We start from the raw sequence: 14,658 nt of genomic DNA, 5'->3' as shown, positions 1-14,658 counted from the left end.
AGCCAGCAGTTAAGAGCACTAGCTGCTCTTCCAGAGGACCTCTTCTGGCCCTTCTGGGCAATAGGCATGCATGTGTTGCACAGATCTTCATGCAAGCAAAACATCCATACAGAGAACATAAAATTTTTGAAGAATTAACATAAAACATCAGGCCCCATCCTATAATTCGGGGTGAAGTTTAGCATAATTTCATCCATGCTTCTTGCATAGTAATTCAGTGGACCACGTGTTTTCTAAATCCTGATTTATGCTAAGTCTTAAGCCCCTGAACAGCTCTGAAACTTTGAAATGAAAACTCAGAGACACCAATGACTTGAAGTAAAATCCACAGATGGGGCAGGGAGAATGGAGCTGATAAGTGTGTTTGTTATGAAAGCCTGATGAGCTGAGTCCGGATGCCTGGGACTCATGTGGAAGATGGATTCAGTGGTGTGTGTCTGAAATCCAAGCATTGCCAATGTGAACTGGGAGGTGGGAATGGGGAAACTCCCCGAATGTGGAGAACAGCATGACTTCTTCAGGAAAGCCACAGTAAGGCATTGTTTTCATTCCACTATAAGGTATCTGCACCCGGAAGGACTGCCTTCTGACTATACAATGAGTTTCCTGTTCCGGATCCTTCCTGACACTCCACACGAGCCATTTGCTCTTTGGGAGATTTTGAATAAAAATTCTGACCCACTGGTTGGGATTATTTTAGACAGTAAGTATGTTTATATGTGTAGCATTTTCTGTACGCATGATAATGCACGCGGCATGCCCTCTTACCACTTCATGTTGCAACATAACTTATGGAACGTATAAACGACGAGCAATGAGTTATGAAATCATTGATTCATTCTCTTATTAACCCATTCTTTCAAGAAATTCTCAGTGAGTTTCTGCTTTGTGCCAGCATTAGGCTCAGATGATGGTAAGCAAGGTGAAATAAGACAAGCAGTTTCTACCAGAGATACTGCAGGCAGAGCAAAATTGGGGGCAGAGTTGTTTGCAGAGGTAGGATCAGAAGTCAAATTATTGGTCATGGGTACGATAAATACATATGCCTATTTTATATTCCATAAACGAGGCCTATTTGGCAGCATTGTATTTGGAAAGAATTCTGGGATAGAGTGTAAATTTGCAAGTTGTGTGTGTGCTATCAAGTTGTATCCTGGAGAAAGTGAGAAGTGTGAGTGTGTTCAGATGCCGGGAATCTATAATTAGTGGAGGCTGGAAATTTGGGGAGGAACCAGCCAGGGAAACTTCCTCCCATCCTTCTGGGAAGTGTAACACATGATGCTCACAGAGTTTAGTGAGTCTCATATTAGAATGAAGCCACAAACCAAACCCTGAATGGTATTTCTACTTACTGGCTCAAACAATTGAATAAGGAGATTAGTTTCTGATTTCCAAGCAATGGGAAGTGTATGGAAGTTAATCAACAATCAAACAATATGGGGAAATCCTTTTGCATTGATATTGAAACTAAGAAGGATCTACAGACTGAAAGGGGTTAAGTCATTAACTCCATTATACACTTTGGCTTAAAAATAAAGATGTCTTAAAATGACTAAAGTGATTTTGTTCCTTGTCCTAGTTAGTTTTAGTAGTTGATTTGACATAGCACAAGGTCACATGACAAGGGAGTCTCAAATAAGGAACTTCCCAGACTGGACTGGCCTGTGGGTATGTCTGTGGGGGAGTCTTTTGATTGCTAATTTACCTAGGAAGTTCCAGTCCACTGCTGGCAGGACCTTGCCTACACAGGTGGGCCCGTACTATATAAGAAAGATAGGTAAGTATGAGTCTGCCAACGAACCACCAAGTAGCATCTTCCATGTTTCCTGCTGTCTCTTCAGTTGGGTGGAATAGTAAAAAGGCTTGACTTTAGGTTCTTGCCTTGAGTTTAATGGTGTACTTGTAACCCGAAAGCTTAAATAAACTCTTCCTTCCCCTAGATTGCTTTTGGTCAGAATGTTCACTCAAAACTAAAGAAAATTAAATTTTAGTGTAACTAAAGCACTGTTGAGGAAAAAAAAGTGTGTTTACTTTTAATAATGAAAATTCCTTGTAAGACAAAGGCCGGAAGATTAGGAAGTTTTCATTTGTTCATAACAAAAGAGACATCAGTATGGTAATATGTCATTTCCTGGGAAAGTTGGTGTCTATAAGACAATGTGCCTAGTTTTCCTTTCCTAATATTTATTGATAATGTCCTCTCTTATTATCTTCTTTTACTCTAAGCTTTGATGACCTTTCTCAAGAGGTTAAGAGTTTAGGCAAAGAGGTGTAAGAGAAGGGGGCATATGGGTTTCTGTTCTCTCCATCATTACATGGCATTAAGTACTTTAGCCACCTGAAAGCTTGTAACAACCCGAGGACTGTTCAGTTTGTTTTTGACATGTTTTCAAAATGATGAATCCACTATTTTCTGTCAAGCTGAATTTCAGGAAAAAGTTATTCACCAATTTAAGTTACTTCTGAAATATTTTGGCTTTTCTTTATTTGACTAGATGGTGGGAAAACTCTAACTTATTTCAACTATGACTATACTGGAGATTTTCAAACTGTCACTTTTGAAGGACCTGACATCAGGAAAATGTTCTATGGAAGCTTTCACAAGGTATGTGAGACTCTTTGTATAATGTACCCATCAATTCCAATTAGGAAAAGGAAAAGTAAGTGTGTGTGTGTAAAATTTTGATTTTTGATAGAGTCTGTCTATATAGCCCTGGCTGACCTGGAACTCAAACACTTAGAGATACACCAGCCTCTGCCCCCTTAGTGCTGGGATTAAAGGAATGCTCCACTATACCCAGTTCATAAATACATTTCTTGAAATTGATGGAGCTTTGGGTTTCAGAATTTAACTGGAGTGAGAATTACTTCCTCCAGGACTTGATAGTGACACTCAAGATTCTAAGATGGGACACTGGAATGGACACTCATAGCGGGCACTCTAGGGCATATTGATCGACTTGGCCCAGAGTTCCTCTCTGAAGAGAAAGCGCTGCATTCCCAATTAAACCAGTGCTCATTTGCTGTATTATGTGTGATGTAGTAAAGATTGCTGGCTGGGTTGGTGACACAGCTTAGTTGGTAAATACACTTAGTGCCAGATACTGCAAGATTAATGATCTGACTTTGATCCCTGCAACACATATGAAAAATGGAAGGAGAAAACCAGCTTCACAAAGTTGTTCTCTGACAATACACACATGTTTTGGAACATGTATACAGACAGACACACAGACACATGGACATATAGACACACACACTCAGAAAGTTCTCCCTGGCCAATTGTAATTTTATGTTTTTTTGTTTGTTTGTTTATTGTATCTTTACTGCATACTATAATTAAGAATGATTATGAAAACTTACTTTTTTTCTTGTTTGATAGGATTACATACCTATCTGAAAAGTATGTGTGTGGCGGGTGGGGGGGCAAGTGGAGGTTTACTAATCAAAACTTCCATTAACAGTTCTTTGAATTTCATTGGAATCATGGTATGATGCTTTTCTTGGTTGTGTAGAGTATATTGCAAGGCAGCCAGGGAAAACTGTAAGGGAGATGAAAGGCATTTACAATATCCATCTATGTTAAAAGAGTCATTTTCATCATAACCTGTGGCTGAGACATGACCTTGTGTTCTCACTTTAAGGGACTCTTTTTGTGTCTTCGGTAATGTAAGGCTTTATTTCCCTAACCAGAACTCAAGCAGCTACAGGAGAGATTTGTTAATGATTGGCTTTAAATGTTTAAACCTCTAAAACATTTAAAAGCTATCTAAAGAGATACTTCCTTCTAGCTTATGTGTCACTAGAGCTAAACAGAATAAACAGAGAGGCCATTGGTAAACTGATGCAGCATACAACTGCTGGCCGAAGATGTTAATGAAAGTCCAATTCTCACAGATCAGACTGTATTTGTTCAAAGCATTACAATTGAATAAATACTTTCATCCTTTATTGATCATTAGTTGGCTCTAATAATCAGTTACATTTTGGGTATAAAATATACTTCCCGAATCCTTCTCCCTTAAGAAAATGTCCTTCACTCTTGTGACTCTAGCTGCAGGGAGGTAGGAAAAATAGGGAAAGACAATGAGGGAGGGAAATGAATTAGAACTAACTGCAATGACATAAAATTCCATAATAACACACGATACTTTGCATGCTAACTTAAAACACCAGTTAAAGTAAACTAAAATCTCTAATAAAAAAGTGGGTCATTTTCAAGTCATGTCAAAGGGGGTATTTTGTAGAGATGATCCTTGAATGTTGAACAGTCACAGAAAAGGCCTAGAGAAGTCACAGAGACAGAATGCCCTCCCTTCTCTGTACTTTTTAATGATGAGTTATCGTTACACAAATTGGTTGATATGTCTCCCTGCATAGGACTTCCTGAAACTTCTTTTCTTTTACCTAGCTCCATGTTGTTATCAGCAAGACTTTGGCCAAAGTGGTTGTTGACTGTAAGGAAGTGGGCCAGAAGGCAATCAACGCATCAGCCAATATCACATTGGACGGCGTGGAAGTCCTGGGGAGAATGGTCAGGTCAAGAGGACCCAATGGAAACTCTGCACCAGTAAGTAGATACGGAAGTGAAACTGAGTGCCTGTCAGAGGGAAAATACATGCAGCTATTCTCATTGGAGGGGATGTTGTAATGAGATGGATGGATGGGTGGGTGGGTGGATAGATAAGTGAATAGACAGACATATAAATAAATGGTTACTCTTCAAACAAACATGGATGTTCAAGGCAGTGAACTTCTGGTATATTATAAAGAGAATGCTTCAGGTACTAGGCTGGTTAATTATCTAAGTGCATTTTAAGATTTGAATATTATAATCTTCAGTACCTTATTTGTGACATAAGTAGTTTGTTGTCGGAATTCAGAACTCTACATGTCCTAATTTATGCAAGAAAATACAAATCCTTACAAAGTTTTTGAACATTATACCTAGGAAAGTGGTATATGCCTCTCATTTGTGTATTTTAAAACTATTATTGTTATCCATAACATGAAGTTTACTATTTAATTATGAATCCTTCTGAAATAAATTTTATACTAATAAAATGGAATTTAAGTCTGGGAGACTTTAATTGGCACAGAAATCACATTCCTTTCACTACCCACAAAAAGAAAAAAGAATGGCTTATATAGGGTTTCATTTTAACAGCATGCACTCACAGCTAATTAGTAGTGTGCTCTCAATTGAGCCATTCTAGAACTACTAATGTATTTTAAAAGAACTCTGACTATTCTTGTCTATATTCCTTCTTTATATAACACCAGAAACTGCTTTCCAGAGAGTGTAAAAATACATCCTTAACAAAGTAAGAATACGCTGGATCAACAAATGCAAGAATAACAACATAGACAGTATAAATCCTCTAAAACAAAGCAACACCCTGGGTTACCTTTAAAAACCATCACAGTGTCTAACACATCATACAGGCAGACTAAGGGCCCAACAACACTTGCTGGATCATGAACAGAAATGGACTGTTTCCTAGTAGGGTTTTGTTTGTGATCCAGAGGCTTGAACCTAGGACCTTGTGAATGAATATCAGGCAAAGATCTCCAACTGAGCTACATTCCTAGTACCAGACTATTTGGTTTGCATAATTTCTTTCTTTAAAAGGTGTTTTCTAGAATAGACCCTATGTGTGGCATTGACTGCAATCTCTTATACAAGTCATATTCTCCCCTATTTGTATTTAATAATTATAACTTTATAGCAATTGTGTTTCAAATTACAGCATGGGTAATCATATACTCTATGGACATAACTAAGGAAATACACAAAAATTGATTTCTAAACCTAAAAGTGGGTGTACATCTCAGGTATACTGATGGTATTTTTCACTTTGGGATACCAAAGAAATGCAGTTAAACAGAGGGACTTTTGTGGCAACTTGTAGCCAGTAGTAGACAAAGGGGAATTTATAGATGCCAATAACTAAAGAGCCCTTTGTAAGGCTACAAGGGGAAAAAAAGCCATAGCTTCCCTTATAATCTAGAAGTTTATGAAGGGCTACTAAATAGATTTTTAGTCTTCCCACTTACTAAAGAATTTGCTTATGCTGAATGGATAACATTAGGTTAGATCGTAAAAATGCGATTGAGTAGTCTGTCTGGCTTGGCGGTGGGTGGGGGGCATTGCTTAATGCTATCAGTACAACATGAGAGACGTCCTGGCCTGTGAATTTCAGTTTCAAAAAAATGTCCACGTCAGTGTAGATCTTCCTCTGATAACCAGCATACGGGGATGTGGAAGTGGTGTGGTTCAGATAATTGTGACAGGGGGTGTGTGTAACTGGCACAGTTCTGATAATTCAGGAAGGATAATTATAATAATAGCTGACAGGTCAGTGTCACATGCCAAATCTAACAGTAATTCAAAAATGTGGGAGGACTCTAAACACTCCATCTGTAAAGAAAATGGATCGTTTCCAGCCATAATTGAGCAAAGGACAAAGGAATTAGGAACATAGTAACTGCTCACATTCCTAATGAAAACTACTCGTGCTCAGAAATGCAAGACTCTACAGGCAATGGCAGTCTCCAGGGAGATTAAACTAAATAAGCAGGTTTAACCTAGCTGTCGAAACACATGTGGAAAGAGGATAACTGCTTCTTCTTTCCAGTCTTTCCTCTAAGAAGTTGGTTACTTTTTGAGCCTTTGCCATGGAACTGTGTTTCTTAAAAGTTCGCTTCTACTTTTTTTTTTTCATCTAACACTTAGGCAGTTATTCAATTGGCATTTGTTCAACCTCCTGCTATTGAAATAAGAGGGAAATATGTCAGGGAGCCATCTATAATTTTATTCACTGAGTAAAAGTTTCTGGTGTAGAATTCAACAGTAGACTAGCTGATGATTCTTCAATAGCCAAGTGCTAATACTTTTCTGTATTGAACGCAGGCTTCCCTTCACACTATATTCTGATAATAACAGTTTCCCCTTTTCCAACTCGCCACAGATCCTCCCTCCTTCCCCACCCACCCATATTCATACCCTTTGTTTCTCTTAACCATTTCTGAACAATCAAAACTAAAATAAGATAAAATAAAAATAGCAAATCAGAATAGGGCAAAACAAAAAACAAACAGAAAATTAGAGCCAATGACTCAAGAAACACACACACACACACACACACACACACACACACACACACACACACAGTGGAAACACATAAAAACAAAATCAAAAACTGTAATGTATAAGCAAGCCATATTTGAACAAAGTGATCAGCTACAGAATGGGAAAAGGTCTTGTGTGTGTGTGTGTGTGTGTGTGTGTGTGTGTGTATTTTCCAGCTACATATTTACCAGAGGATTAATATCTAAAACATATAAATAACTAAAACAACAGGACATTAAGAAAACAAAGTGCTGGGTTGGCTCCGTGATAAAAGCACTAACTGGTCTTCCAGAGGACCCATTCCCAGCACACACGTCTCTAAATCCAGTTTCGGGGGAATCTCCCACATTCTCATACACATACATGCAGGCAAAACACGAGTGAACATGAAATAAAAGTAAATTAGATATTAAAAAAGAAGAAAAGTGCTAAATTTTTAAAAGGAGCTTTTCCATGCGTTGCTACTTTTCTAAATCCTTCAGTTAAAACAGTAGCCAGTATGTATGTCTGCTGTGGTCTAAGAAACATGTGATCACCCTGAAATATCAATTTAATTTTCCAAAAAGAGATCATCATATTGTCTTCACTCTATTGATGCTAAAACTGAGGCTTGAAGAAGTCAATGAGAGCTCCTATTTCAAAAGAAAAAATTGAGATCTGAGACTCTGCCTTTTCCGGGATTGCTTGCCTTCTATCCCAATGCTGTCTTCCACTGGAGCTGACACTGACTTTTTATATCTAAGGCAGAGAAGCAAGTCTAGTCCACTCCAGGGACCATGGGCTGCTTCTGTCCTATCACAGCTCCAAAGACTCACTACTTGAGTTACAAGTTTGCAAATAATGCTGATCAAATCTTACCTTCAAAATGTTTCTATGCTCTAGCGTTTAAATTTCTAGCAACACATATAAAAGTAGTTAATTTTCATTTCTAAATTTAGCTAGAACACTCATGGTTTTCCTAAAACACAACAAATTAAAAGCAAGTGAAATCTCCAAGCTCTGCCATGACAAATGCTTGGTATTTCTTGCTTTGTTAGTGAGGGCCGATGAAAAGTTGGGTGTCTCTTGAGAAATGGAAGATGGTTAGGGTCTCCGCAGTGCTACCTATGGGATATTCCTATACACAGAACGCTTTCTATTTGTACAAACACCTAATGTACTTGCATTTTTTTTTCAAGCAAAACTTGGAGGAGAAAGTTTGGTACTGAGTGGAAAGTGGAGCCAAGAGAACTTTGAAATTCCCATTCATAGATCAAAATGACTCAACTGGCAAGAAATATTTTAATCTTATTTTCTTGCTAACACTTGACCCCAAGTGACTTGACTTTTGAGCTACACCCAGACAAAATGTCTAGTGATAGAAAATGAGCATTTGTAATTGGCTAAGTATTCCATTTAGAGAAATTACAAAGTATAAATATGGTAGGCTACATGCCCTTTCTTGTGTTTTTAAAACATAAGGTTTTTATCTTGTATGTTTTGGAGGGTTGGTTAAGTAAAAGGGAGCTGTCTCTTGTATTAGCTGCCCAAACTTCAACTTTTCTTGAACCACATTGTTTTGCATTCTGAGGCGCTCAAGTATGAGCTGCTTTGACATAGAATTGCTGTGTAAGCTCCTGTGTAAGTTGTACAGCTACACATGCCATTGCTTTTGGGATTAAAAGCCAGAAGCCTGTTTTATTTTCTTGTTCTTGTATTAAAAATCTATCTGCAGATGTGTGCCTTGGGAAAGAAGTCCTAAGTACAGGCTAAGGAATCTAAGCTATCACAAATGCAAAACATCTATGAATAAATTTGTTGTACTCAAAGAAAAAGCTGCTGATTCCATCTGACTTGCGAAAGAAAAGGCAGCCCACATAGTGACATTCCTAAAATGATAGCATTGTCTTCATTAAGTACTTACTGCATGTTTGATCCCTTCAGTAGATAAATTGAGCTCACACAAATCCTAATCACTCCACTAGGCAGAAGTTTATAGGTAGACATTTTGCAACTACAGTGGCTGAGTGTTGAGTGTTTTTTGGAAAAACTTCAAGAAAGCTTGATGCATACTGGGGTGGTGAAGGGTTTTTGCTATAAGTAAAATTTTCCATTCACTGAAATATTTTGACATAAAGACTTTATCCAGGAATGTTAAATTTCTTAATGCTCGAATGACTTCCAGACATAGCTCACTTTTGCTGATGCAGCCATAATGAGTCCTATTGAATAAATGTTCTCAAATGTAATGACATTAAAAAGTCAGCCTATACTATCTTCATTTACCCAGATATCCATTTATTATGAAGTAAACCACACTGGCTTAGACCACACATTGGTTGTGCTGTTCAAATCTCAACTGGGATGGAACTTTCAAGATGTACTTCAATTATTTATGTTCTCTCATCCAAGGTTCTGCAGATCTAGACTACAGAATGGATATTACCATCACTGTGCTCCACGGTGATGATGAAGAAAAATGATAGACAGATTACTTAGAATAGTACCTGACACAGAGCAAGTTTTCAAAGCCTGTTGGGTGGTATTGTTAGTTGCTAAGATTTTTTTTTTCAAATAAAATGTTAAATGTAAATAATAATTTAGAAGAAACTTCTGTCTCTGCCCTTACTACTATCCATTTATTTCCAATCTACAGTTTTGGCTGCTATACTTGAAAAGTTAAATCATGAGAGAGTTGTGTATAGAACTTTTATTATTTATTGCAGTTGTGTTTCAGGCACTGTTCTAAATATTATCTCTATATTCATTCATTAATCTTTACAACAAACATATGGATAGCTAATAGAATTCACTGACCCTTGCCTGGAATACTTGGAATCACAGAATTCAGAATTTGGCAATATTTGAATATTCACAATGAGATGTTTGGAAGATAGAATCCGAGTCTATACACTAGAGCTATTTATGATTTGTGTATACCCTTTACACACACTCAACATGAGCTTGAGACATCGTTAGTGTGCCTGCATTTTATGTGAAACCTACCCAGCAAGGCCAGATGTAGAACTTCTCATTCATGGCATCATTTCAACATTCAGAAAGCTTCAGACATTCAGATTAAGGGTGTTCAACCCATGTCAGCACACACTTTTTTGCAGATGAGAAAACAAGAGTTCAAGACAAGAACTAATTTCTTCAAAATAACTCACCAAGGTTGGAGTCAGGACTCTTCACCCCAGCAGTCCAGTACCATAGGGTCCAATATTTGGACTCTCTGAACTATTTCATGCTATCTATATTTACAAAAGTCTACTGTAGCACACTTTTGGAAATGTCTTCATTTTTAAGGTTGAGTTTTTTTGGTTTTTTGTTTTATTCAAATTGCTCATTATTTGTTGTATGTTTCCCTGTTCTGGTGGTTCATATATTATATGTTTGGGACCTGAATGTTAAAACATCTAGGGTAATAAAAGCTATGTGCTCTGCTGGTGGTTCAGTACATTATTATGCATAAGTTCAAGAAAGTAAGATGTTTTGAATAATGAGTGTATTTTCAAAACCTAAGGTTATTCTGTTGATTTGTTAGAATAAATGTTCCAATAGTGCACACAGATACTCTTAGCATGAAGACAGAAAGCCTGGTTTTATTTCCTTCTTGTTAGATGTGGGCTTTTGATGACACTTTCCAAACTTTCTGTAGCCTTCAATAGTATTAACTACTTGAGACTGCCATTTCCACCCCACAGGCTCTTGGCCAAGGATGAGTAGCATTCTTTGGACAACATATTTATGGCCCTTATTGGAAGGAAGGCCCTTACTTGCTGAAGGAAGGTCAAAAATCAAAAAGAAAATATCATCTTCCCAGTTCTGTTAAAGTGGAAAGAAATAAGTAGAAATAATGAGGTCATCAAGTTAGTGTTAGCTCTCACTAGTGTTATAGAGATATTTATGTATGTATATTTCATCTTGAACTTTGAGTTATACCAACAAATGTGAGTGAAACAAGAATAAATATTTACAGTGGGACAAGTGGCTTAAATAAAAGTATAGTAAGTTCTTGTACCCATGGTATGCCCTGTGAATCTCTTACAAGTCTTTGAGTACATATTTACATAGAACATTAATTTAATATATTAATATATTAGTTTTATCATACACTAATATGATTAGTTAAATTAACCAATAAATATAGTTATAAATTAATATAGTGTATTAATTATATGACAACAATTAATATAATTTATATATAGCATAATATAAATTATATATATAGTATTAATATTCCTTATAAATTTTTCCAGCACAGGATTGTTTTATTTTCTGATTTTACTATTGTCTCAGAAAAGACTGTACAATATCTTGCTTACAGTAAAAATGATTGTCACAAGGAATGTTAAGAGTTAATTCATCAGACTTTCTATGTGTTTATTATGTGTTACATACCATGCTAAGTGACTCAGCGGTGAGCATTTCTCTTACCTTGAAGAATTTAAGGAAATGTTAATACAAAAAACTGAATTGTGGGTGTGAGGTGATCTCTGACGTCATCTAGAGTGCTCCATGATGACACGGCATTTGGGAGGCATAAGAGGCTTCGAAGGAAGGCTTTGATCGTGGAACTAAGCTTTTTATAGTAGATCTGAGGAGGGGGAGTTATGATAGGGAGAAAGATTTTGATAGTTGATGGAGCAATTGTAGACAGAAAGTTAGAACATTGTGTTTCAGGGCAAAATTAGTCTACTTTTAAATTTACTTACTGGAATATTTTGTCATAAACATCTTTGTATTTTATCTCCAATGAAACAGTTATAACTATGTACACTTTTATGTGAATCACCCTTGTTGAATGACGACTATCTTTTTGAATCAGTTCCAGTTACAGATGTTTGATATCATTTGCTCTGCATCATGGGCCAGTAAAGACCGATGCTGTGAACTTCCCGGCCTGGTAAGAATCCTTTCACCCCTGTCAGAATTAAAATCTATGAATTCTTTGGAAATAAGGGGCTATTTCTCAATATTCATACCATAACCAGTTCCTTTTGTGATGATAATTAAAGTCAGGAAGTTTTAATAGACAGGGAAGAAGAAATCAACGAGGTCATCACTAAAATGACTGTTCTATCCCCAGGCAGCAAGTCCTTAGCTCTGTAAGGTTATCCTAACTCCAGTGAGCATGGCCTGTGAACGGACCAGGGAGCAGACTTGCTGTGTGGTTTCTGAGTCAGGTTCTTGCTGTGAGGGCTCTCATAGTCAGCTGACATAGATCCTTTCCTCCCCTAAATTGATTGTCCAGGTGTTTTATTACAACAGCAGAGTGGAAACTAGAATAAGGATGACCTTGACCTCTGACCATCCTGCCTTTATCTCCCAAATCCTGGGATTACAGGGTGACATCGTGGCCACTCCCAGAATGAAGCTCTGAACTGCCTTGAGCTAGTTATCCACATCAAGTCCAGTGAATGCCAACCATTGCTTTGTTTTCCTTGACTTTTTTAAACATTCACAGTGGCAGTGTGAATTTTATAGCCTGTCCCAGGATATCCTGTCACACAGATTTGGAAATGTAGTCATAATCTACATAATCTATTTGACACTACTAGAAAACTAAGCATTTTCTCCACTATTCTCTCATAACATCTACATATAAAAAGTAAAGGGAACCATATCTTTGAATCCTCGTGGAAAGCAAGCTGGCTCTGCTGTGGCTGGACAGTTAGCATGCCTTAATAATTAGATATACATAAGGAGCACAGTCAAGTCTTCATGAAGTCCAGAGGACTTGATTTTAGAACCAGATTAGAACATTTATTGCAGGAAGTAAATTCCTGAGAGTCTGTTTGGGGAAGCAAGTATCTCAAGCTTTCTTCTTCATAATCAGTTCCTAAACCAGTAATGAACTAAACAAGACATTTTAGTGTTAGATATAAAGGAAGATACGTTGGGCATTAGAAGAGGAAACAGAATCTGATGTTGCACAAACAGAAAATGTGATCACCAGTTCTCCTAGGAAGGCTCTGGGCCCTTTTCAATACTTTCTTTCTTACTTTATTCATTGAAGGCTTATAAATTCCATGCCTGGGAGACATCATCAACAGTAGCAAAAACACCAGAGTCTTGAAACAGGAAGCCCAGTGCCAAATTCATTTAGGAGATCTTAAATTGATGTTTTAATCTAGCCAACCAAGTATTAGAGCAGATGAGAGGTCAGCAGATTTGACTGGAAATCTTTCCTTATGATCCACCATTTAGAGAAAGGGAGTTGAAGGGTATATAGGTCATTTGTTCAACTGTTTGGGGAGGGGGGATTGGTTTGAATATTTCAGAGACTTACTTGCATCTTGGTAATTTGTTGTCTGTGTTCTATTCCATCTCACCTCACTGTCCTGTGAGGTCTTCGAAAGCAGCCCTTTCCATCTCCTCAAGGGGACTGGTGCACTCCTAAGTTCTTGCCGAAGTTCTGAGGTCATTTTGGAGGCTGTTACCAGGCATGCTGCCCACTTGGCATTTGTTCAGCCCTATGTCAGCAATCGTTTTCTAACGTCACATGTCAGTGAATGTCCCAAGAGAGGAGAAAAAGGACCCATACTCTAGAGCTTCAGGTCCACGGTGTTCTTTCAGTTTCAGCTACAGGCCCTGATAGAATCATCATAGGACACCGGTGTGTGAACCCAGTTTTAGTTCTTTAATCCGTATACAGTAGTTTTGACTGAGCCTTTCAACAAGGTTTCTTTCATTCTTTAAAACAGAGAAACAATGCACCTTAATGAAGGTGTTTAAGACCTTTAGTTCCAAGAGCATTGCTATTCTAGATGAATTAAATGGAAACCAAAATGCCCTGTGCAGTTTTCAGCAAATCCCTCTAACGCTGGAGTAATTGATAATCCCTTTGTAGCTATGTCGTCCACTTACAGAAGAGACCATGCAGTTGGGATGTTCTGGGATGTTCTTTTTTTTTTTTTTTTTTTTTTTTAGAAATATGGGTTTATTTATTTATTTGTTTTGTTTTTCATGACAAGTTGGCTTTGGAGGCTGTCCTGGAACTAGCTCTTGTAGACCAGGCTGGTCTCGAACTCACAGAGATCCGTCTGCCTCTGCCTCCCCAGTGCTGGGATTAAAGGCGTGTGCCACCACTGCCCTCACTTAAAAATTTAAAACATCTCCTAAAGTATTTTCTTAAGAGTTAATGAAGCAATTTATGTAGACCGGCTTGTATTGAGGTTTAATAAGAATCAGGAGAAACAGGCTGAATAGATGGTTATTCAGGGAGAAATAACTTACAGCATAGGCAGATGAACACCAGCAGGTTCCTGATCCCAAGGATGCCTCTGGATGTTCTCCTGTCCCTGTGCTGCCAGCCAGAGAGCTCCTGGAGCCCCTTCCTCAGACCTGGTTCCCCCAGGTAACATCCGCCCCTGTCCCCATCCCCAATGGGCGTGGTCTGTGCCACAGGTGCAGACACAGTGAATATCTCACTACAATTCCCCTTTTAGTCTAAAAAAAAGATTTAGGCTTGATACAAAACTATATACAAAACAGTGAATAACAAGTGTGCTCTATGAAAAGGAAAATCAAGAACATACAAA

At 37.8% G+C, this 14,658-nt stretch overlaps 1 protein-coding gene across 1 annotated transcript in view; it reads left to right on the top strand.

Annotated features, from left to right (window-relative positions):
* Positions 1-14,658, top strand: part of Col14a1 (collagen type XIV alpha 1 chain) — a 163,305-nt gene that overhangs the window by 94,949 nt on the left and 53,698 nt on the right. Inside the window, exons 31-34 of the mRNA XM_051202657.1 lie at positions 561-703; positions 2,496-2,605; positions 4,412-4,570; positions 11,943-12,020. Of these exons, the coding sequence (XP_051058614.1) occupies positions 561-703; positions 2,496-2,605; positions 4,412-4,570; positions 11,943-12,020 (490 nt within the window). The remainder of the gene's footprint in view (positions 1-560; positions 704-2,495; positions 2,606-4,411; positions 4,571-11,942; positions 12,021-14,658) is intronic.

Source organism: Phodopus roborovskii, unplaced genomic scaffold (genome assembly GCF_943737965.1).
Source record: "Phodopus roborovskii unplaced genomic scaffold, PHOROB, whole genome shotgun sequence".
In the NCBI taxonomy this organism is placed as follows: Eukaryota; Metazoa; Chordata; class Mammalia; order Rodentia; family Cricetidae; genus Phodopus; species Phodopus roborovskii.
The sequence above is the reverse complement of the archived record's forward strand: the minus strand, read 5'-3'. Positions and strand labels throughout refer to the sequence as shown.